The 24,932-nt window shown below is 43.8% G+C and overlaps 1 protein-coding gene across 4 annotated transcripts in view; it reads left to right on the top strand.

The window, feature by feature from the left end:
* ARHGEF26 (Rho guanine nucleotide exchange factor 26) overlaps positions 1 to 24,932 on the top strand; it is a 144,275-nt gene that overhangs the window by 77,853 nt on the left and 41,490 nt on the right. For all 4 annotated transcript variants that reach the window (XR_010840596.1, XR_010840597.1, XM_067033529.1 and 1 more), the window contains exons 9-11: positions 1,633 to 1,707; positions 12,733 to 12,822; positions 18,880 to 19,034. Coding sequence is in view for 2 of the 4 variants with exons in the window: in XM_067033529.1 (XP_066889630.1) it covers positions 1,633 to 1,707; positions 12,733 to 12,822; positions 18,880 to 19,034 (320 nt within the window). In the remaining 2 variants the exon portion in view is untranslated. The remainder of the gene's footprint in view (positions 1 to 1,632; positions 1,708 to 12,732; positions 12,823 to 18,879; positions 19,035 to 24,932) is intronic.

Below are 24,932 nucleotides of genomic sequence, written 5' to 3'. Positions count from 1 at the left end.
TTATCCCTCCCCTGTCTTCCTTTCCCCTTTGGTAACTATAAGTTTGTTTTCTGTGTCTGTAAGTCCTTTGTTTTGTATATAGATTCATTTGTGTTATTTTTTAGATTCTACATATGTGATGTCATGTAATATTTATCTTTCTCTGTCAGACTTACTCCACTTAGTATGATAATCTCTAGGTCCATTCATGTTGCTGCAAATGGCATTATTTCATCCTTTTTTTATAGCTGAGTAATATTCCATTTTATGTATCACATCTTCTTAAACCAGTCGTCTGTTGATGGGCATTTGGGTTGCTTCCATGTCTTGGCTATTGTAAATAGTGCTGCTATGAATATTGGGATGCATGTATCATTTTGAATTAAGAGTTTTTTTTCTTTTCTGGATATATGTCCAGGAGTGGGATTGCTGGATCATGTGGTAGCTCAAAGAGCATCTTTTTTTTTTTTTTTATCTTTTTGCGGTACGCGGGCCTCTCACCATTGTGGCCTCTCCCATTGTGGAGCACAGGCTCCGGACGCGCAGGCTCAGCGGCCATGGCTCACGGGCCCAGCCGCTCCGCAGCACGTGGGATCCTCCCGGACCGGGGCGCGAACCCGCGTCCCCTGCATCAGCAGGCGGACTCTCAATCACTGCGCCACCAGGGAAGCCCCAAAAAGTATCTTTTTGATCAAATTAAAAATCTTTTGGCATAGTTCTACTTTACAATGGATAATATTCATATGATGTCAGTTTTGACATACTTGCTTTTTACAAGTCAAAATACAGGGTAAAAATAAAGCAAAAAAATTACAATAAAAAATTACAGTCGAGTAAGATTACAAAATAAATTCCATTTTCTCGATTCCATTATAAATTCTAAGAGCTATTCTAAAGAAGCACTGAGGTTTAGAAACTAGTGAAAGCATGTGGTCACGGTCACTTTGCTGCTCTGCTGCACGGTGAGGGGAAGAGAATTCACAGCACCTGCTGCTCTCCAAGGCCACCTCAGTCTACTCCCTTTACACCCTTCCTTGACCGTTCCCTGTGACTTAGGAACTTCTCTCCTTGTAAATATGGGGAAACTTGCAGTTTTGTGAATCTAGCTCTGATTTTTTTAAAATCAGTATTTATCATGTCTAAGAATAGAATGAAGCCCGGTTATCAAAACTAAATTTTGGCTCTAAAAAGGTTTATTATTTCCTATGCCTAATAAGACTTTTATAGAAATAATGAAACTTTGACACATATAGGAAAATATTAATTTTCAAACTTCACTATTTTTTAACAAGAAATGATTGTTTTCTAAATGTAACATTTCTAGTAATGTTATGAATTTTCAGGATTCTTTCTTTTTATTCTTCTGAAAACGCGTTTTAGCCGAGTTTCCTTCGATTCTGTATATTCTGTGATCTCAGCCTTTTAAAATATTCTCTGATTTAAATATTCTCTGACTCGCAACCACTGCACCACCAGGGAAGCCCTGTCTCCTAGTTTTGTCATCGGATTTTAATGTCATCTTCAGACTCATCCGTAGTACTGTGTTCAGCATTGCTACGTTTGCTACAAGTAAAACTCTATGACTAGACGTTGGTTTTGTTTTACTTAGTACAATAAATCAGTTGATTTTGTTGTTCTTTTACTTGATTGCAGACTATCTGTCAAAAGACACCTAAGGACTCTTCAAAGTATGAAGTCTGCAAAAGGGCCTTAAAGGAAGTAAGCAAGGTAAGTGTCGAGAGGCTCATGACACAGGAATGGGATCACCCGTTCCGATTCCTCTGAAGAGAACATGTGTGAGTTCGATGCTGAAGACTGGTAGATTCTCGTAGCCATTTGCACACCATTCTTTAGGTAGCCGAAAAACAAAGCAATGTTGGCTGTACTCAAATGAAACTGGTATTTTTACTGTTTCAGACAGTCTTGTCTTAAGGGCCTTTGGATATCTCATTTTCTTTTGGTGTCTGAATTCGATAAGTATTTATTGAGTATCCACTACAGTGCCAGGGACGCTGCCAGAGAATATGGGGATGGATGAGACGTCGGTGGTTACTGCCCTCGTGGAATGTGCTGTGTAAAGGGGAAGGCAGACATGAAATAAGAATTACGGTAAAGGATCGTAAGTCACATACGAGGGAAAAACATAGTAATGTTGAAGCTGAAGCCTGAAGCAAGAGTAGCTGTTGAGTTCTCCGCATTCTGTAATCATGTTCCCAAAGACAGGAACGTGTTTGTAGAATTTGGAGAACTAGAATGTTCTTCATGTGATGAGAGCCCAGTTCAGGAGAGAGAGCACTGAGGAACCATGTTAGGGAATTGTGGACCTTATCCTAGGATGCTGTGGAAGCTATAAATTCATGTGCCGTGCAGGTGACAGTTGGGGATGAGCCCCAGTGATGAGGCTGCAGATGATAGGGGCCTGTACTGATGTGCTAGAAAGATAGAGAGAAGCAAACCTACAACGTCGGGGAGGTAGGCATGGAGAGTGTTTGGGTGGGCGTATTTGCGGACAGAAGTCAAGGAAAATCGTCTCTGGCTTGTGCAACCAGGTGGACGCTCTTGTTTATCTCTACGGTAGGAACATAGGGAGAAGCTGATGAGTTGCATTTAGAATGTGTCGGAACTGAGATCCCTATAGAACCTCCAAGTCAGGAGCTCAGTGGAGAGGCTTGAATTGGAGACGTGGATTTGTGGATCAGCAACCTGGTGGTGATTTCGGAAGCTGGGAGGATGGATGAAAGTACCCGGGAGTATGTGTAATAAGAAGAGTAGTTAGTGGGTCTGAAGTACAACTGTGAAGAGCGCCGGACTTCACCTCGTTTAGGGAAAAGGAGCCAACAGAGGAGACTTGAAAAACAAAAACCAACATGTACCGAAGAAGGAGGGAAACTTAATAAATGGTCTGGCAGATTGCATGGAATATGGTGGAAGGAAGGCCAGCCCCATGGGGCGCTCCTGAAGGACAAAGTGGGATAATGATTGATGCGCTCACTGGGTTTATTTCTCGTCAGGTGGGTTGTGTCCTTGCAGAGGTGGGTGTGGGAGCCAGATTGGAGCGTGTTGAGGGCTGAGTGGGAGGTTGGGAACCTGCAGGCAGCTAGTGTAGCTGTTTCAACCATCAGGCTTGAGGGAAAAAGGACAGAAAGAGAGCTGTAGTTCAAAGGGAAGTGAGGGAGGGTCTTTTTTTGTTTAAAGATTAGAGAAATGTGGGTGTGTTTAAATGCTAGTGGGAATATTTAGCTGCGAGAAAGCAGTGGAAGTTATGGGAATCAATGAGGATACGGCCCAGGGGAGCAAAGTTCACGACTGCATCGGAAGCACCCTGAATATCTCGAAGCTGCACGTTACTTCTGAGTTTGGTACATCTTTGTACCGCTTCATTGTGAAGCACTTTTTGTTTTAATCAACTTTAAATTGAGTCTATTTTACTTTTCCTTGCCAATAATAGCTACAAAATCATGGGTTTTATGAGCTGGTTGTTTCTTTATATATATATAATTGTTTTTTATTGGAGTATAATTGCTTTACAATGTTGTGTTAGTTTCTGCTGTACAATGAAGTGAATCAGCTATATGTATACACACATCCCCTCCCTTTTAGACCCCCCACGCCCACCCCTCTAGGTCATCACAGACCACTGACCTGATCTCCCTGGGCTCTACAGCAGGTTCCCACTAGCTATCTATTTTACACACGGTAGTCTATTTATGTCAAACCTAATCTCCCAATTCAACCCACCCTCCTCTTCCTCCTCTGTGTCCACACATCCTTTCTCTACATCTGCGTTTCTATTCCTGCCCTGCAAATAGGTTCATTTGTACCAAATTCTAGATTCCACATACATGCATTAATATACGATGTTTGTTTTCCTCTTTCTGACTTTCTTCACTCTGTATGACAGACTCTAGGTCCATCCACATCTCTACAAATGACCCAACCAATTTCATTTCTTTTCATGGCTGAGTAATATTCCATTATATATATGTACCACATCTTCTTTATCCATTCTTCTGTTGATGGACTTTTAGGTTGTTTCCATGTCTTGGCTTTTGTGAATAGTGCTGCTGTGAACATAGGGGTGCACATATCTTTTTTTTTTTTTGCGGTACGCGGGCCTCTCACTGCTGTGGCCTCTTCCGTCGCGGAGCACAGGCTCCAGACACACAGGCCCAGCGGCCATGGCTCACGGGCCCAGCCGCTCCGCGGCACGTGGGATCTTCCCGGACCGGGGCACGAACCTGCGTCCCCTGCATCGGCAGGCGGACTCTCAACCACTGCGCCACCAGGGAAGCCCTGCACGTATCTTTTTGAATTAGAGTTTTGTTCAGATATATGCCTAGGAGTGGGATTGCTGAATCATATAGCAACTCAAAATAGTTTTAGTTTTTTGAGGAACCTCCGTATTGTTCTCCATAGCAGCTGCACCAATTACATTCCCACCAACAGTGCAAGAGGGTTCCCTTTTCTCCACACCCTCTCCAGCATTTATTGTTTGTAGACTTTTTAATGATGGCCATTCTGACTGGTGTGAGGTGATACCTCATTGTAGTTTTGATTGGCATTTCTCTAATGATTAGTGATGTTGAGCATCTTTTCATGTGCCTATTGGCCATCTGTATGCCTTCTTTGGAGAAATGTCTGTGTAGGTCTTCTGCCTATTTTTTAGTATTAAAAGTAAGTTTATCTGTGTCTTAGTCAGTTTCAGCTACTAGAACAACATACCGTGGACTGCGTGGCTTATAAACAATAGAAATTTATTTCTCACGGTTCTAGAGGCTGGAAGTCCAAGATCAAGGTGCCAGCATGGTTGGGTTGGGTTGGGGCCCTCTTCTAGCCAGGTTGCAGACTTCTCCTTTTAGTCTCACACGGCCGGAGGGAGCAAGGGAGCTCTCTGGGGCCTGTTGTGGAAAGCACTACCGTAAGTCCCCTGCGTAGGAACAAATTCAAATTGGAGAGCACGCTTGTAAGTCCAATGTGTTTGTAAGTCCAATAAAGCTAACCCAGTTACCCAACTGACACAATACTGTACTGTGATAGGTCTGTTCTGCTTTTCACACAAATAATACATGAAAAACAAATGAACACAAAAAATAAAACATTTTAAATCTTACGGTACAGTACCTCGAAAAGTACGGTAGTACAGCACGGCAGCTGGCGTCCAGGGGCTGGCATGGAGGCAACAGGCGAGGAGAGTTACTGACAGGAGGAGGGGGGGGAGGTGAGACGTGGCAGAGGTGAAGGACCGTCAGCAACAGGAGACGGAGGGCGAGCTGCCGTGTCACTCAGGCCTGACGTTGCCGGCACAGGTCCTGCTGCCTTTGTGGGACCAGACGCGTGTTTGTATCTTTGAAAGTTCGAAACTGGAAGGTGTGTATGTAGGGGACTTACTGCAGTTCCATTTGTGAGGGCTGTCTCCTCATGACTTCTAAGCACCTCCCAAAGTCCCCACTTCCTAACGCCTAATATCATCTTCGGAGGTTAAGACTTCAACGCGTCCTCTGGGGGGATATGAACATTCAAGCCATAGCAGTCTGTCCGCCACTTGAATGCGTCTCTTGCTCCATCACTGGTCTGCATGTCCCACTCTGGCGAGCACTAAGTGAAGAAACTTGGCCTGACAGGTATGAAACTACCTAAGGTCCTGCCCATGGGTCTCTCCTCCAGGACCCCAGATCCTATGGGGGAGGGCCTTCAGTAGAAGCTATTGTACTTAGAGAAGGTCTAGCCTTGGCCATGAAAGAGACTGTGTCAGATTTTGTTTGGTTGTTCCTGAGAAGTTGGAAAAGAATTCACCCAGAAGAGAAAGGAGGAAGGTCATAGTAATTGAATTGAACCAGCAATGATCCTTAATGTTTCTGAGACTTCTACATCCCGGTTACAATAGACTGCTACGTTCCTTCAGGTGTCTCTGGTTCACCTGATTTGACACTGGTTCTTTTAGGAAAGGCTGGCAAGAATGTAATGTAATTGCCTTACCTTGATACTTACTGTCTGAAGGACCCCCTGTGAAGAAGTGCTGTTCCAGTGAATTGTTTTTTTCTAAGGCAGCGTTTCTCTCTCTCGAGCAGGGGTCATGAATATCAGGATTATTCCCGCAATCTCCTAGTGTTGTAGGGAACTGAGGTTATCAGTACAGTTGGCTCAGAGATTCATCTTCTTTTTCATTTGTGCAGGTTACTGATGGGGTTTTATAGATTCTGGGAAAACAGTGTCAGTATTTTTAACCAAAAAAACTGTGTTCATAGAGCATTTGTGGTTCAAAATGAAAATGCAGAATTTCACTTGGCTTCCCTTACCTGAAATGAAATAAATTGGGAGTTCCCAGTATTTATTTTAGAGAGTGAAATTTTGTATGATGAGGCCCAAGTTTTTAGAACCGGACTCCACCTAAGGCGCTTGGGCAAGTGTCTCTAGATAGTTATTCATTCTTGGAAACAATGAGTAATATCTTTTTTGTTAATTAAAATGCTAATGAAATTTATTTGCATAGTGTCAATAATACTTCAGTGAAATTGTTCCTGTATGTGGCTGAAATGATGGTGACAGCTTACTGGATTGGGGCTTTGGAAAGACTTACTGACTTAGTCAAACAACTCAAAAACAAGGAAGATGTTTCTATCAAGTGAAATGTGTATTTACTTGCAGATTTTTGGCCCAGATGCTGGGGCGGAGCCGGGGGGAGGGAAATTTCCAGGGAATGTGATAGCTCAGCTGGTGCAGAGTTGTGTCTAGTGTCTAAGTGGTGCTCAGGACATGGTTTCTTATGCCAATGCAATCGTCTCTGCTGCTCTTTTTTTTTTTTTTTTTTTTTGTGATATGCGGGCCTCTCACTGTTGTGGCCTCTCCCGTTGCGAAGCACAGGCTCCGGACGCGCAGGCGCAGCGGCCACGGCTCACGGGCCCAGCTGCTCCGCGGCACGTGGGATCTTCCCGGACCGGGGCACGAACCCGCGTCCCCTGCATCGGCAGGCGGACTCTCAACCACTGCGCCACCAGGGAAGCCCATCTGCTGCTCTCTTTTATTTACTCTCCCGTGGAAAGAGAATAACTGCTTTAACGTGCACCTCATAAAAATTCTGCTTCTATTTGGAGATAATATTAAGTTATAAGCCTTTCTCTTAGTGACAGAAGAGCCAAGTTCTCATGAATCTTTTCCCGTAACTTATTGCTTCGGCTATTTAAAAGAGGTAGATGTCTATGTATTAACATGAAAAGATCTCTAAGCTGTGTCGTTAAGTGAAGAACATTAAGTTGCAGAACAGAGCAAATAGTGTAATGACAGCTACGTAATACAATGCGTTTATATACATATGTATGTCATCAATTTATAGAAGTAGTACCCCAAATCATACACATCAGACTTTCAACCGTAGTTACTGATGGTAAAGGGAAAGGGTTGCAGAAGGGAGGAATTAATAAGGTTTTTTTCCTTCACTCCAAGTACTACTCGGAAAGAATGCATTTAAGGTTTGCAAAGATACATTTTAAAAATAATGTACTAAATGTCCATTACAGAACATTTGAAAAATTGAAATAAGAGAAAATAAAATGTATCAGTAATCTTGTCAAAGACAGTGACTATTGCCATTTTAGGCGTGTCCTTCCAGTGGATGTAAATGTACACTTACACGTGGATTCATGTGGTACCCATTTCATTTACTCTTCTAAATAGTGCTGCATGGACTGTGCCTTACATAAATGATTGTGCTCCTCTGATGATTTCTGTTGAAAAGTGTCCAGAAATGGGTTTATTGGGGAAAAAAGGTAGGTATGATTTAAAGACCCCCAAGTGCCTTCAAGAAAAGTTGTCCTTGTATCCATGACAACCAGAAGTATTTCTAAGTGTCTATCTCACTCTGCACTCCCCAGCATCCAATATTCTTTTCATGTTTGTGAATTTGACAGATTGCAACTATTTTATTTTTGTTTTAATTTATATTTCTACATTAGAGAGATTGAGTTTTCTTTTTTCCACATAAATTTGGCCTAAAACAAAAAATTAGCCAAATTTAATAAAGCTTTGACAGATGCTGAAGGAAGGCACAGCTTTAATATGCGGAGGCTGATTTTAATAAAAACGCTATATTCAAATTAGTGCTTGTCCCTTCAAGATAGTCATTAAAGAGTCCACTGAGGATACCATTGCTTGATATATTTTGGGGGAACTTTTTTGTTTTTAATACGTCTTTGGGGGTGGCGGCTGGTGGAGTCTATGTTTGGAAGTTTAGGAAATAAAGATTATAACTTTATTTTCCATTTTCCCTTTCTCTTTTTTAATAAATTTTATTTATTTATTTATTTATTTGGCTCTGTCGGGTCTTCGTTTCTGTGCGAGGGCTTTTCTCTAGTTGCGGCGAGCGGGGGCCGCTCTTCATCGCGGTGCACGGGCCTCTCACTATCGCGGCCTCTCTTGTTGCGGAGCACGGGCTCCGGACGCGCAGGCTCAGTAGTGTGGCTCACGGGCCCAGTTGCTCCGCGGCACGTGGGATCCTCCCAGACCAGGGCTCGAACCCGTGTCCCCTGCACTGGCAGGCGGACTCTCCACCACTGCGCCTGCAGGGAAGCCCTTCCCTTTCATTTTAAAGTGGGATAACAAATGCGGAAATTTCACAGTCTCTGCTCTCCAGTCCTTTTAGAGAGGTAATACCCAAGATGAGTCCTGAAAGACAAATAGGGGGGTGTAAATCTAGATAAGAAGGAGCCAGTGGGACAGAGTGTGGTGAAGAATGTTCAGGTAGACGGACACACACCTGCAGAAGTGCAAGGGCCGTGGGAAGAGTGTGCAGCTCTGAGCAGAGATTTGGTGAGACTGAGGCCCAAGATAAGAGAAGCAGGGAGTTAGGGACCACGTAAGCGGGTGCCAGATCACGGGCTTGCGAAGATTTAACTCTGAAAGCTTCGAGGAGCCTTTTAAGGATTTCAGGCTGAGGAGTTTCATGATCAGATTTGAACTTAGAAAGACTGAAAATGTTTCTCTGGTTGACACATAAGGGTTAGGGCAGAAGTGATGGCAGAGAATTTGGAGGCCAGTAATCCACAGGAGGTTTGAACCTGAGGGCGGGGACAGGGCTGGTGGGCGAGTGGACAGCAGGACGGCAACATGAAGGAGACTTTGTGAACTGTTTGGATGTGGAGGACAGAGGGGCGGGAGGCAGCTGAGTGGTGAGGACCCAGCTTTCTTTGGCTTGAGGGAGCGGGTGACGCTGCGATCGATTACTGACCTAGAGGACACTGGGCGGGGGAGTGGGTGAGGGGGTTTGGTCGTTGCATCCCGAGTCTGGGGTGGCTCTGGGGGACCCGAGAAGAGACACCATCCAGGTAGTTGGACGCAGAGCTTAGGCGACAGACCAAGTCTGGGAGCACGGATTTGGGAACTATGAACATCCGTATTCTTCCAGAGAAACCATAAAAACGCCCTGAGCAACGGCTGCTTGATTGGATTTTGTTCTGTCTTAATCCTTTTCAGGATATATATAGAATTTTAAAGTCACTTTTTTTTTTTTAAGATTTTTTTGGATGTGGTCCATTTTTAAAGTCTTGATTGAATTTGTTACAATATTGCTTCTGTTTTACGTTTTGTTTTTTTTGCCACGAGGCATGTGGGATCTTAACTCCCCGACCCGGGATTGAACCCGCACCCCCTGCATTGGAAGGTGAAGTCCTAACCACTGGACCACCAGGGAAGGCCCCCTTTTAGGATATTTTAATTGCAGTTGCCCCAGCCCAGCCAGGATATTCTCTGCGCCTAGCTTTCATCAGGTGCAGCCATCAGTCCCTGCATCAGTGAACTCCTCAAGACCATTCAGACCTAAAGATATGCTGGAACTGAAGATGGGTGTACCCTTTAAGCCTAGAATATCTGTTAAGTGACTGGAGACGTCCAAGTGTCCACCAGTGGGGTATTGAATAAATACACTGTGGAAAGCACATATGGCCGTAGCATATGTTGGATCCTGTCACTCCTCTGCTGAAAGCCTGCTGGTGGCTTCTCTCTCTCTTTTTTTAAAAATTAATTATTTATTTTTGGCTGCGTTGGGTCTTCGTTTCTGCGTGCTGCGCGTGGACTTCCAGTAGTTGCGGGGAGCAGGGGCTACTCTTCATTGTGGTGCACGGATTTCTCATTGCGTGGCTTCTCTGCTTGTGGAGCACGGGCTCTTGGTGTGCGGGCTTCAGTAGTTGTGGCAGGTGGTCTCAGTAGTTGTGGCTTGTGGGTTCCAGAGCACAGGCTCAGTAGTTGTGGCACACGGGCTTAGTTGCTCCGCGGCATGTGGGACCTTCCCAGATCAGGGCTCGAAACTGTGTCCCCTGCATCGGCAGGCAGATGCTTAACCACTGCGCCACCAGGGAAGCCCTCTTTGCACTTAGAATACAATCCACATGCCCGAAGAACTTGCATGCTTTGACCCTGGGCTGGTCCTCTAGTTTCCTCTTATGCCATTTTCCTGTGTCAGGACCTTTTACTTTCTCGGGCACACGGCACTTTCCCAGCGTCAGCCCTTTGTTCCTGGTGTTCTGTGCCTGGACCAGCGCTCTCCTTTGATTTGGGTGCTAACTCCCTTTTGTCCTTCAGCTGTCAGCCTAAATGGCCTCTCAGGAGGGGTCCCTGGCTCCCTCCTCTTCCTCCTCCTCCCAGACCCCCTGGGTTTTTTTTTTCCCTTTAAGATTTCAGTCCGTAATTATTGTGTCTGCCCTTCTTTTATGAGGATAGGGATTGTGTATCTCTTAAATGTTGCAACCCTAGCATCTGACACATACCAGGTGCAAAATCAACTTCTTTTTCAGTGAATGTTATGTTTATAAGGGGAAGTATTGGCAAGTGAAAAAATTAAGTCACAGATAAGCATTGAGTAATCCATTTACAAAAATTAGAATTTCTACACATTATATGTGTGTGTTTATATGTTCATGTAAGCATAGGAAAAAAAGGGAAAGTGTATAACCCATCTTGTCTCCAGTTACCTCCATGGAGTAGGATTAGGTCAGAGCCTTTTATGGCCTGTTTTGTTTACTTATGTATTATCTTTTTTTTTTTTTTTACAGGAAGCATATGTAACTTAATAAAGCAGTAATATTAAAGTAAAACTAATCAGAATTTCTAGCTTCATTTTTAACAATCACATGTCTTTATGGCCAATGATCCTTGTTATGGACAAGTTTTATAGATTTTTCAGTTAATAAGAAACTGGAAATACAAAGTTCGTTTTGCTTTGGGCCAGTGAACTAATAATTATGTATGAGGTACAGTGTAATTATGGATTAGGTACAGTGTAAAGGAGAAACTCCTGTGTGTCTCCCCTGTGCTCAATGCTCTACCCACAGAGCACTTCATTTCTGACCCTTGGTCACCAAATGTGTGGGGTTTTTCTCCACACCAAGTAGCTCTGCTGTACCAGCCGGGTGTCTTACTGTATTCAGTTCAGTTCTCACTCCACCTGGAGCTATAGCATCAGATCCCACAGGATAAGGGCTCAAGCCCGCAAGACTACACCCCCAGTTCATTTCAGTCACTAATCACAAGTCCAGGTTGTTAACTGTGCTTCTGATTCACTGCCTATAAATCAAGTTCCCATGACCCCCTCCTCAGGTTTGATTCATTTGCTAGAGGGGCTCACAGAACTCAGGAAAACAGTTTACTTACTAGATTAGTGGTTTATTAGAAAGGATATTAAGGGATAAGAATGAACGGCCAGATGAAGAGATAAGGTGAGGTCCAGAAGCATCCTGAGCTCAGGATGTTCTGTCATCATGGAGTTTGAGATGCCACCCTCCCAGCACGCAGAAGTGTTCTTGTTCACCAACCTGGAAGCTCTCCAACTCCGACGTTCAGGGATTTTTATGGAGGCTTCACTATGTAGGCGTGAATTATTCAGTCATTGTCCGGTGGTGGTCACGTGATCTCCAGCCCCTTTCCCCTCCCTGGAAGTCTGCAGGGCTGAAAGTCCCCGCCTTCTCTTCAATCACTTGGTTGGTTCCCCCGGCAATCCAGCCCCATCCTTAGGGGCTTTACCAGAAGTCACCTCACTCACATCAACTCAGCCGTGGTTGAAGGGGGCTTGTTATGAATAACAGAAGATACCCATTTCACTTTTATGCCCAGGAGCTATTTCAGGAACCGGTAGCAAAACGAAATTATAGCCAGAGATGCCCCTGGACCTCTTACCTAGGAAACTACAAGGGTTTTAGGAGCTGTGTGCCAGAAACCGTGGACAAAGACAAACTCTATATTTTGTTTATTATAAATCATGATATCACAGCTACTCATCAAAGGACTGTGAGTTCATTCTGTTTGTAGATAATTCAGCAATTCTAATTCAACTGAATTTCCCTTAGCTTGACCATCCTTAAAGAATCATTGGCCCTTAGGTTCCAGTGGAAGGCTTTCCTCTTCCAGCATCCAGGTTACTGGTCACATGCTTTTGCATGTGGCGTTCTGCTAAGGATTTGCCTTTGAAGTCAGGGGTCTGCCCTCAGCTGCGTGGACATGAAGTGGCGAGAGAGGTGCAGCTAGCTCTGAGGTTGGTGATGTTCCCACGGGTTTCAGGACGTGTTTTTCCTCTCCTCTGTCTTCACATGCCGATGGCACCACTTCCAACTGGGTACAAGGTCTTGACTGTGTGAAACTGTGAGTTCTTTAACTATCTGGAGTGAGTCTTTGGAGCTTCCACAGTGCTAATTATTTCCTGTGAGGTCTGCATTTGAAAGTGAGGTTTCTCTCCTTCACCTCTTAACCCTCCTTATTATTCTCTGTTTCCAGTTGGTTCGACTCTGCAATGAAGGAGCTCGGAAGATGGAAAGGACTGAGATGATGTACACAATTAACTCCCAGCTGGAATTTAAAATTAAGGTATTCTCTTACACTTCTTCATAAATAGATTTGTTACTGCTCTTGCTTAAATCCTATGTGAATAAAGAGATAGTTGAGGGCAACAAAACGGAGAGGAATTTGCTTTTCACAGCGGGGCCATAAATTGATGACAGAGAGGCTGGCAGGGGAAATAGCAGAGGCTTTGCTTTGGACAATTCAGCTCTTGCTAATACCAGATAAAGTGCCCTTTCTCTAGGCCACAGAGTTAAGTATTATCTAACTGGCACTTTCTTTTTTCCCTAGGAAGACACCAAACTTGAGCAAAGCGCTGTTAAAAATAATCGGATTTTAGAATAGAAAGGAGATTTCTTTAGTATTCTCAAAGTATCCTGCAAAACAGTGGGGTTCCCCCGAGCTGGGCCAGGGTATTCTCCTAAATGAAATGAGGACACGCCTTTCTCAGTTTGCAAAAAAGGAGTATTAGTGAATTGTTCTTTTCAAATTTGTTTTTCTTCCATAATTCTTTTTTGCATATATGCTGCCTGTTACTGCTCAGGGGCAGATGACAGGATGAACAAAGGAGGAAATAACAATTAATGGCGAGGCTAGGCCATGGTCCACTCCTTTGTTGGCTCACACTTCAGGTTTTTTGTGTGTTTTTTTTTGCGGTACGCGGGCCTCTCACCGTTGTGGCCTCTCCCGTTGCAGAGCACAGGCTCGCCATGGCTCACAGGCCCAGCCGCTCCACGGCACGTGGGATCTTCCTGGACCGGGGCACGAACCCACGTCCCCTGCATCGGCAGGCGGACTCTCAACCACTGCGCCACCAGGGAAGCCCATAAAATTCTTTAAAACTTATTCCAGGGCTTCCCTGGTGGCGCAGTGGTTGAGAATCCGCCTGCCGATGCAGGGGTCACGGGTTCGTGCCCTGGTCCGGGAAGATCCCACGTGCCGCGGAGCAACTAAGCCCGTGAGCCATGGCCGCTGAGCCTGTGCATCCAGAGCCTGTGCTCCGCAACGGGAGAGGCCACAGCAGTGAGAGGCCCGCATACCGCAAAAAAAAAAAAAACAAAAAAAAAAACCAAAAACTTATTCCAAATCCAGAAGACTTTAAAAGGTAAATTGATCGATGTGAAAATTTAAAACATTTCTCCATAGAGTGAAAATTAAAGGGCATTTAAAAAGTGAAAAGGGAAATAGGAAACTGGGAAAAAAATTTAGAGCTCACATGTAGATAAAGGGTTAATATTCCCAACATATAACCTCAAAGTTATAAGAAGAAGATAAGGAAAAAATCCATTAGAAAATTTCAAACTAGAAAAATGTTGTCAGAAGAGGAAATACAAATGACTGTTAAACATCTGAAAAGATGCTTTACTTCATTCAGAAGAAAATTGCTAATTGAAATTAAGATAATGTATTCTACCACTTAGATTTATAAATAATTCAAAAGTTTGATAAAACATTTTATCAGTGAGTTGTTGGGAAAGCCATGTTTATCTGTTGCTCGTGGGAAAGATTGTTATAACCCCAATGGTGGGCAATATGTCAATAACTATCAAAATTACAAATGCAAGTTACTGGGACCCAGCAATTTTACTTCTAAGAATTTATCCTATTGATATACTCATGAATGTATAAAATTACATACACACACACACACACATATACAGACATACACACAAAGTTACAGATATGGCATTGTTTTAATTGCAAAAGAATAGAAACAACCTAAACATCTATCAATAGGGGACTGATTAAATAAATTATAGTACACCTAACTTATATAAGACCACTCAACTTAAAAAAAAAATGAAGAATTTTAGGAATCGATACGGTAAGCTTTCTCTCTTATATTATTAAGTGAAAAAAGTAAGGTGCAGAACAGGAGGAAAAAAGAGTATAAAAGTTGCTTATGTGTAAGAAATCTCTGGAAAGTTATAGAAGAACAATAACAGTTACTGCCTTTTAGGGGCTGTAATCAGTGGTTGGGAACTGGGTAGGTGAGGAACAGCGTGGGAAAGGTGGTGTTCACTCAGTAGTTTTTCATGGGACTTTTTTTTTTTTTTTTTTAACAACCTCCCCTTCCCACTCTACACACATACACCAGATTCAGCTTTTTTTTTTTTTTTTTTTTTTTTTTTTGCGGTACGCGGGCCTCTCACTGTTGTGGCCTCTCCCGTTGCGGAGCACAGGCTCCGGACGCGCATGCGCAGCGGCCACGGCTCACGGGCCCAGCCGCTCCGCGGCACGTGGGATCCTCCCGGACCGGGGCACGAACCCGTGTCCCCTGCATCGGCAGGCGGATTCTCAACCACTGCGCCACCAGGGAAGCCCTCAGCTTATTATTTTAAAAATGTATTACAGCAGCTGTGTGGAGGGTGAGTTGGGAACGTAATAAAACCGGAGGCAGAAAACCCGTCTGGAGACAGGAAGCAGAGGCGGAGAGATAAGCAGGATGCCGGGAGGAGGGCTGTAGCTGTGGTACCGCAGGTGTCCAGTCTGGTCGACTGGATGGAGAGTCCACACCACCCACCTAGGTAGGGAATCCAAGAGGAGGACCGACCCCGAGGGAAAGGTAGCGGGTTCTGTGTTGGTTCTGTGTGGTTCGTGGTCCTACCGTAGCCGTTATTGCCGTGAAAATATTTACTGAGTCTTTACTATGTGCCATTTTCACATAGTCTCATTGAATCCTCACAGGAACCCCATGAAGTATCTAATTATTATTCCCATTTTATTTTATTTATTTTATTTTTATTTTATTTTATTTATTTATTTTTTATTTTATTATTCCCATTATTCCCATTTTATCGTTGAGGAATTCGAAGCTAGAAATAGTAAATTATTTGCTCAGAGTCATACACCAAGAAGTACTGAAGCCTGGATTCAGATCTGCGACTGACTGCAGCGTCCACATTCTTAACCATGGCGGCAAAATAATGCTAGTCTTTTTCTCATTTGAAGGGGATAAAAGCTTATAGATATGTCTCTCTGTGTGTGTATGTATTAGATATTTATGTATGTATGAATGTAGGTACGTATGTTTACTTCCATGTGTTTTTCATTTTTAAGTTAGTAAGTTTCTGGGCGCGTAGCATGTGCTGCACGTGATAATGTGAGAGGGGTGAGGAGAGGCCACGGGATCCGCACAGGAAGCCGATATAAATTAAGAGCGTGGACTCTGGAGCCAGCCTGCCTGACTTCCAGTTGTAGCTCCACTGCTTACTAGCCGTAGGACTTTGGGCATTACTTAATTTTCATGTCTTAGTTTTCTGAACCGTAAAGTAGGACTGATAGGTACTTTCCCTCATGGCGTTATTGTAAGGATTAACTTAATTAATGGGAGGGCAGAGTGGAGAGTGACTGCTCAGTGCATATGGACTTTCTTGTTAGGGTAATGGAAGTGTTCTGGAATTCGATAGAGATGATCATTGCACAACACCGTGAATGTACTAAAAGCCACTGAATTATGGGTATTCTTTAAAATGGCTAAATGATGCATTTTTGTCTCAATTTAGAAAAAACTTGTTCTTCCTTGTCTCACTGGCCCATAAAATTAGTTAGATTTTATGCTGAGGCTGGTTTTCCAGGATGCCAAGTAACACCAAAAAGAATGAAAATCTTTTCTCCATGGGAATTATATCAATACCTTTAAAGATGTGTTTTTGTTCATGAATTTCTTTTCTTTTTTTTTTTTTTTTTTTTGCGGTACGCGGACCTCTCACTGCTGTGGCCTCTCCCTTTGCGGAGCACAGGCTCCGGACGCGCATGCGCAGCGGCCACAGCTCACGGGCCCAGCCGCTCCGCGGCACGTGGGATCCTCCCGGACCGGGGCTCGAACCCGCGTCCCCCGCATCGGCAGGCGGACTCTCAACCACTGCGCCACCAGGGAAGCCCTCTTTTCTTATTTTTGATTCACACCTCGATTCTAGTCTTAGACGAAGGTTCTAAACTGGGGGAAATTCACTTAGGAGAAATTTGGGCTCCTGTGATTCTTCTAAGTATTTTGGTCATTTGTATAACTTCTTCTTAAAAGAAAGCCATCTGAATGAGTTGAATCTTTCAACAATAAACTGAAACCAAAAACTTTTATAGTATCAGATTTTTGTTTTTTAAAGAAGCATAGACATGTTGCAAGCCACTGTCAATTTTAGATATACATTGGAAATTTATTTTTGCCCAGTGGAGTATGAAGTGTTCATAAAGCTCAATCTGTTTTAAGAACAAGAGTTAACTGAAGCCTGCGCGCCTAGAACCCCTGCTCTGCAACTAGAGGCCACCGCAGTGAGAGGTCCGCGCACCGCATTGAAGAGTACCCCCACTTGGGCTTCCCTGATGGCGCAGTGGTTGAGAGTCCGCCTGCCGATGCAGGGGACGCGGGTTCGTGCCCCGGTCCGGGAAGATCCCACGTGCCGCGGAGCAGCTGGGCCCGTGAGCCGTGGCCGCTGCGCCTGCGCGTCCGGAGCCTGTGCTCCGCAACGGGAGAGGCCACAGCGGTGAGAGGCCCGCGTACAGCCAAAAAATAATCATAATAATAATTAAAAAAATATTTTAAAAGAGTACCCCCACTCACAGCAACTAGAGAAAGCCCGTGCACAGCAACGAAGACCCAACACAGCGAAAGATTTTTTTAAAATTTATAAAAGAAAAAAAAGACCAAGAGTTAAAAAAACTTTTTTCCCCATCTTCTAAACTAAGAACAGTCATAGTGCGGCATTACGTAATACTGTCATTGGTTTATCCTATACACGCAATAACAAGATAGCAGTGCGTTCCCAGGAGCTGCAGCCCTGTGGCAGGACCTAACCTGACTCTGATTATTTGTGGTGACCTCCTGTGTGTGCTGGTGGGGTCCTCCTGAGTTATCTAAGCAACCTCTCTGTCACCTTTTAAGTCTCAGCCATCGTCTGATTTGAGATTTGGAGGCTGAAAACTACATGAACGCCTTTAAATAGCCAGTTTAGAAATTTTGAGATCAGCCATACTGTTTCATCTTCTATGTTAAATCTTCAGCAAAATAGTATATAACTGATGAGCAACCTTCTTATAAACGTCCCTTATAAATTACCAAAATATGAAATCCTTTTGTAGCATTCTTATTTCCTCCCTAATAAATATCCTCAATTTCCTTTGGCTATTTTTAATCATTATTCCCTGAAATGGATGACACTTGGCTGTACCACACTTACTAGTGAGTTATCTTTTGTGTGTCCAAGAACTTTTGCTTATTTTTATGGATGTCGTTTTTTCAATCAGATTTTTGGCAGTAAGCATTTCTGGTGACTTAAAAAACAGAGCTCTCAAGGGTAAGGATTATTCTGAGGTTTTGAGAGTTTTCCAGTTGGAAACTGTAAACTGAATAAAGAAAAGACAGTATGCAGTTCCTTGAATATAGCCTTTTCTATGAGATTAAGATGGATTATTCTGGAAAAAGTTCATTTTCACAACCAGAAAATGGCATGGTGCTTTCAGGGATGAACTTCCATGAGGGAAACTACCATAAACTTAAGAAAAGGTTTTCTCCAGAATACAGTTAAGTAGATAATCAATAGACAAAACATACGTTTGCAGGGGTTTTTTTTCTTTCCTTTTGAATAAAGTCTTTTTAGTTCATGAATTGAATGCAGACTTCTTAATTTGTCTCTTTTTCACCGCAGCTATCAATGTTTTTTTCGTATGTTTGGATTCTGATTTGTGATATTTAAAATAACTTCAGTTGATACCAATAGGTTTCCTTTTGAGCGTTTTCAGTTTTAAGTGACTCCTTTTCCATCTTCTTTTTCAGTTAAGAGTTAATGGTAAGGTAATAATCTTTGGTTGACCCAATCACATTTTCTGATTGAGTTTTAGTTTTTATATAGGCAAGTTAACATTAATAGTTCTTTATATTGGAAAATAAATTGTTCTTTCTGATTTTCTCTTGGAGAATGTGCTATCCTTCTCTAACTGTATTTCACGATTACGTACCTGTTATATACACTATTATATAAAATAACGATGTATCATTTGTTTGAATGTAAGTTTTATACTTTACTTTCTATAATCCTAGAAGGACTTGACTTTGGCTTTGGGTACTGAGTGTTTCTCTTTTTGTAGCCTTTCCCTCTAGTCTCCTCTTCCCGGTGGTTGGTCAAAAGAGGTGAGTTGACAGCGTATGTGGAAGACACTCTGCTTTTCTCAAAAAGGACGTCCAGACAGCAAGTCTACTTCTTCCTCTTTAACGACGTGCTCATTATCACCAAGAAGAAGAGGTGAGCCTTCTTGTGGCGTTGCTTGCTCTACATGCAGTTTTGAAGCTCTGTAATTCAAACACCTGTTGGAGGCGGTCATCCTTTAAAAGCTTGAGATGTTAGGTGTACAGTTGCTACACATGGCCTCATACAAGCCTCTGTGCTTCAATTTTTAAAAAATTACCTTTACAGCGAAGACTTGAATTGTTACCAGCATCATTATCCGAGCCAACTGCTGCCGGGCTTTTATAGCACGCAGACCTCTGTTCTAATCATTTGACAGGTTTGTGTCATTGGATTCTCTTGACATCCCTGGAGAGGAAACCCTCTTGATATTTTCGATCAGCATTTTTCAGAGTTCTTCTGCCATAGGACCTTTGCATAAAACAGACAAAAGTTGAGCACAAGTTGGGGTGTGACCCTAGCACTTCTTGTAACTTAATTTAAAATCCGCTGCTCTTAAAGATTGTTAGAAAATCTTTAGAAAGGTTAGTTTTTTGTTTGTTTTTTTTTGGGGGGGGGAAGTTTCCCTGTGGCTGGTAGAATGTTAGCAATACTCCAGTACTCCCTGCTTCAGGGAAGAAAGTCAATGCCTTGGTTGGCAGAGTGTTTACTCCTCTTACTTTCGACTTCTGGTTGTGGAGTCAGGTCCTGCTCCAGAAGGAATACTGCACAAGCCTTTTCTTTACAGCATTTGTTCTAACTGTTCCCACTCAAAACACATACACATACACATACACATACACATACACATACTCCCCTTAGCCCTTAGCTCTGCCTTTCTCTAGGGAGCATTCTTTATTAAATGTACTCAGTATGTGTTGGATTATAAAATATTTTCCTGCTGTTTCTCCATAAATAGTCCGTCTTTCCTAGAATATGAACTTAGAATGAAAATATAAATGTGTGGTTTGTTATTTCCACCTATGAAGGCGATGAAGGTAGGCTGAATTGCTGGCATATGGTAGGAATAGTAGTAGTTAGTTCACGGGGTACGGTTTAGACAAAGTAAAGAGAACCATGGAAACAGGCTTCTGTGAATATATAAAAGGAATGCCGGAATTTATCATGAAATGTTTATTCGAATTCTACTTCTGAGTTGCTGACATTTTAGCTTGAAAGTTCAAACTAAGTTGAAACAGAGGTTGAGCTTTTCTTTCTGCTCCTTTTAATCAGACTGTATTATGAATTATTTCAGCTGCTCGGCTGCCGAGGTGACATGAAAACTTTGTATGGTCTGCCCTGAAGAGCTGAAATGTGACGGTGCTGACTATCTTTCATACTTAGGAGAAGAGTGTTCCCATAACTTCAGGAAGAGATTAATTTCTCTTACCTGGGACAGTTTAAATAGTTCTAGTAGCTAAGTAAATTTTACAAGTACAGATTGGAGAGGAATTATAATTTTTGTATTTTTGTGTTTTGTTGGTTTCCTATGAGATAGCATGTTTCTTTGGCTTTCTTTGTGATGTTTTCTTTTTAGAGGAGGGTAATTATATATGACTCTTCAAATACCAGAACTCTTGACTTTTAACATCTTCCAGCTGTTGAAATATTTGTTCTGTCTCAGTGGACCAAAAGCTTTCACTAAACTTTTGATTTTTAATGATAAAATATACATTGACAGTACCAAGCCAGTTTTAAATGTAAATGTAGTTTTGCTTATGGTGATGAAAACATTAAGGGTATTTAAACCAGTATGTCACAGCTTTTGTTGTTTTTTTGGTCGCACTGGGTCTCAGTTGCCGCACACGGGATCTTCACTGCGGCATGCGGGATCTTCAGTTATGGCATGTGGGATCTTTAGTTATGGCATGGAACTCTTAGTTGTGGCATGTGGGATCTAGTCCCCTGACCAGGGATCAAACCCAGGCTCCCTGCACTGGGAGCACGGAGTCTTAGCCACTGCACCACCAGGAGAGTCCCGCAGCTTTTATTCTTGGACTTGCCTAGAACCCAATAAATACAGACTTTTGAAAGTTAGAATTAAGATATATGCTCTTCTACTTAGTGTACTTTGCCCTACACAGGAGATTTCGCCATTATATTTAATGTTGCACCGTGAGCTATCCCATAGTTATTTCCTTAGATATATTTGCTCTTCTTTGTTAATAAAAGAAAGAAATACAGCTTCAGTGGAGAGGGCATCCCTGAGTACCTAACTGCCTTTACCAAAACTGGGGTTTTCTTGCCTTTACCAATTAGCTCATCATGTTACTAAGTGCTCTTGACTCCGAGAATAGCACTGGAGGTTCAAGTTGTTTATGACCTGCATATCTGGTGAGGGTGATAGGCAGACCACGGAGTCTGGGTAAACAGGCTGGGTTAAAAATGTACAGTGTGCACAGCCGTATGTCTGTTACAGCTCCAAGGAGGCAGCTACAGATGCTTTGCGTGCCAGAGACAGCCACGGAGGGGATGCGGCAGCTTTGAACAAGGCGATCGCTTAGGCGTGGCTACGAGGTACAGACGAAAGATAACTGCCAGCTCTGTAGGACTGACCCCACCACCCACGGCCTAAGTGCAATTCTAGGGTTCAGTCAAGGAGCTTAGCTGCTGGGACTCCAGTGGTTTTCAGCTTCAGGGAGACTCGCTGGCTACTGGCGGGGACCGCTTGGGAGGACAGTTACTCTTCCTCCTCCCGTCCAGTCTGGCAGATGATGGTTTATGCCAGCGGATTGGCTGAGTGGCTACCTCAGCTCTGCAGAGAGAGAGTGTGTGTGTGTGTGTGTGTGTGTGTGTGTCACCGCTAGTGCTTGCGTAGCGGCTAGTGACCATGCCCCCGTCTTCTAGGACAGGAGCCTTCACTCTTTTTTAGACTCTCGAAAGAAGTTTAAAGCTTCCATTAGCTATGGACTGCTTGTGAGTCACTGTATTGATACTCTGTTCTGTCAGATTTCGGAAGGATACGTGATCGGTTTGACTGCTTTGGATGAGAAGGTGAATTCTTGGTACCTGGAGCTCTGACTGCAGGTTTGTCTGGGTACTTCTAAAGCGGAGTTCTCACCTCGGCACCGTTGAAGCCCTACAGTTCGTTGTTGTGGGGGCGCCCTGGGCTGTGTAGGATATTTTAGCAGCATCCCTTGCCCCCGACCTACTGTTTGCTAGTGGCACCTCCCTCCCAGTTGTGACAACCAAAAATGTCTCCAGACACGGTCATATGTCCCCCAGTTGAGAACCACTGTACTAGAATGATGGCAAACTGTCAGCCAGCTTTGCCTTCAGAGGGAGGAAGGTGTGCAAATCTGTCAGACCTGACCCAGCAGGAGCACCAACACTGTCATAGAAAAGGAATAGATTGCCATGTTGTACTCACAGATTAATGCATAATAACTTGTTATATCTCCAGGTTTTGCCCAGCGATAACTCATAATTAGTTATCCATTACAGCGCACAGACTACGCCCCGACGTACAGCCTTCTGGATTAAGTACCGTTGTCCCCGGTTTTGAAACGTGAAAACTGAATTCAAGACCTAAATAGGCTCACACTCCCCAGACGCTTATTTTGCAAGGTAGTTAACTGTCTTCTCGTCTCATTCGGTGCCTTGTATCTGGCTTAGGTCTTGCTTTTCGATTTCTTCTGAAGCTAAAAACAGTCTTCCTCCCTGTCATAGTTTCTACAGCTGTCGTAGCAAAGTACCGTAAACTGGGTGCCTTCCAACAACAGGCATGTATTCTCTCACAGTTCTGCAGGCAGAATTCCGAAATCAGGAGGCCGGCAGGGCCACGCACCTCCGAAGGTAACTCCAGCCTCTGCATCTGTCTTCATCTGGCCTTCTTGCCTCCTGTGTCTGTGTCTTAAAATCGCCCTCTCCTTATAAAGACACCCAGTACTGGATTTAGGGCCCACTCTAATTCAGAATGGTCTCACCTTAACACATTCCATCTGCAAAGACCTTATTTCCAAAGAAGGCCACATGGGACGACACCAGGGGTTGGGGCTTCAGCATATTTTTTGGAGGACACGGTTCAACCTCGTACAGCCCTCGGCTCATCACCACCCCCTCACTTAAACACAGAACGGAGAAGTGTGCTGCAACGGCTTAGCTAGTTCTAGAGCACACATTTTTTTTCCCACATTGATGCCAGTTTTCATAGATTTCTGAATGTCATCATGGTCACGTGGTGTGAACAGCTGTATTGGGAGTTTTCTCAGGTTACCTTCATGTCCCAGTCTCCTTCCAGCCTGTTCCTTCTCCAGGGTCTGTTCCCTGCTTAGTAAAGGGCACCTCCATCCGCCCAGCTGCTCCACAGTAAATCTGAACAAGCCCACTTTGTCCTTTTCCTCTCCGGGCTCCGCATCCGTCTAATTTCCGTCTTCCAGCCGCCATGAAGAAGCTTCTTTCCTCACACATTGCCACGCCCTGGTACCACCACCTCGAACTCGCCCAGAAGACACACCTAGCTGGATTCATGACACCGTCCCTCCATCCATTCACATTCCATAGCCAGAGTGTGCTTTTTTTTTTTTTGCGGTACGCGGGCCTCTCACTGTTGTGGCCTCTCCCGTTGCGGAGCACAGGCTCCGGACGCGCAGGCGCAGCGGCCACGGCTCACGGGCCCAGCCGCTCCGCGGCACGTGGGATCCTCCCGCACCGGGGCTCGAACTCATGTCCCCCGCATCGGTAGGCGGACTCTCAACCGCCGCGCCACCGGGGAAGCCCTAGAGTATGCTTTTAAAAAGGCTCAGTTTGTCCTTTGCATACAGCCCTTCCATGGTCCCACCTTGCACTCACGGAGGCATTCTAGCCCCCAGGACCTGGCACGAGCTTCTTTCTCTGCCTGGAATACCCTCTCTGCCTCATAACCCGGTTCCACCCCACATCTTTTCTAGGCAAAGTCCTTTTCATTCTTTAGGTCTTAGATGAATTGCTACACATCCACTGGGAGCTCTTATCCATTTCTAGAGTGGGTTGGTTTCCGCTGCTCTGCGTTCCATAGAACCCTGCACTTTCTCTGTCATAATATTTGTGTTACTGTGTGTTCATGTCTGTCGTGTTGACCTTTGCATCCTCAGTGCAGAGACTGTGCCTGGCCTGTAATGACCATTTAATAAATATTTGTCAAATGTGAACCAATCATCTAGATGGTTAAATAGAAACAATTTGAGTGACTGCATTACCCAGGGGGCACGCTCCCCCATTCCACACCCAAGGTAAAATTTCTTTGAATTCTCTTTTATTTTTAAAAGACATGTGATTTTTGTATTCTGCTCCATTATAGATTCATTTTTAATTTTGGTAAAAGCAAGTCTGGAACTTTATCATGTGGCTTCTCACATCTTCTGGAGTTTTATCTATAAACTTATCCATAAATGACAGGTAACCTCAATCTGGAAAACACTTCGGATTGTATTTGCAAAACTGTGCTCTATAGAGGAAGTTTTTTTTTTTTTTCTGGCTTGCTTTTATTTTGTACTATTGTGTCAACTAATGTTTTGAGCTACCCATACAAAAGGGTTTAAGAGAGAAAAATGTTGAATTATCAAACACACACACATACATAAGAAGTCAGGTGAGTTTGGAAAATCCTACATACTCCATTCCCCTCTGGGAGGTTCATTATTGGATCATTTAGGAAGGCTTTTGACTACAGGTAACAGAATGCTCAAATAGCAGTGGCTCAAGTGATTAAGACATTTACCTCTCTCAGCAAACATGAAGACCGAGGGTGGACAGTCCGGGTGCAGTGGTCACCAGTAACCCAGCCCCTTCCCATTCTTCAGCGGCACTGGGCTCTGTTCATTCTTTGCCCCTGTGCACGTTGCTTCATGGTTGCAGGTGGCTCCTCCAGGTCCAGGCATCATCATTTCATTCAAAGACATAGGAGGGAGACAAGGGTGAAGAGTAGAGCCTGGCCAAAGGGACTCTTTTTCTCAAGTGGCTTTTCTTTTAATCAGCAGAGGAAAACCTTTCCCAGAC

This window comes from Kogia breviceps, chromosome 5, assembly GCF_026419965.1.
Source record: "Kogia breviceps isolate mKogBre1 chromosome 5, mKogBre1 haplotype 1, whole genome shotgun sequence".
Lineage (NCBI taxonomy): Eukaryota > Metazoa > Chordata > Mammalia > Artiodactyla > Physeteridae > Kogia > Kogia breviceps.
Note: the sequence above shows the minus strand (reverse complement) of the source record. Positions and strands in the feature narration are given on the sequence as shown.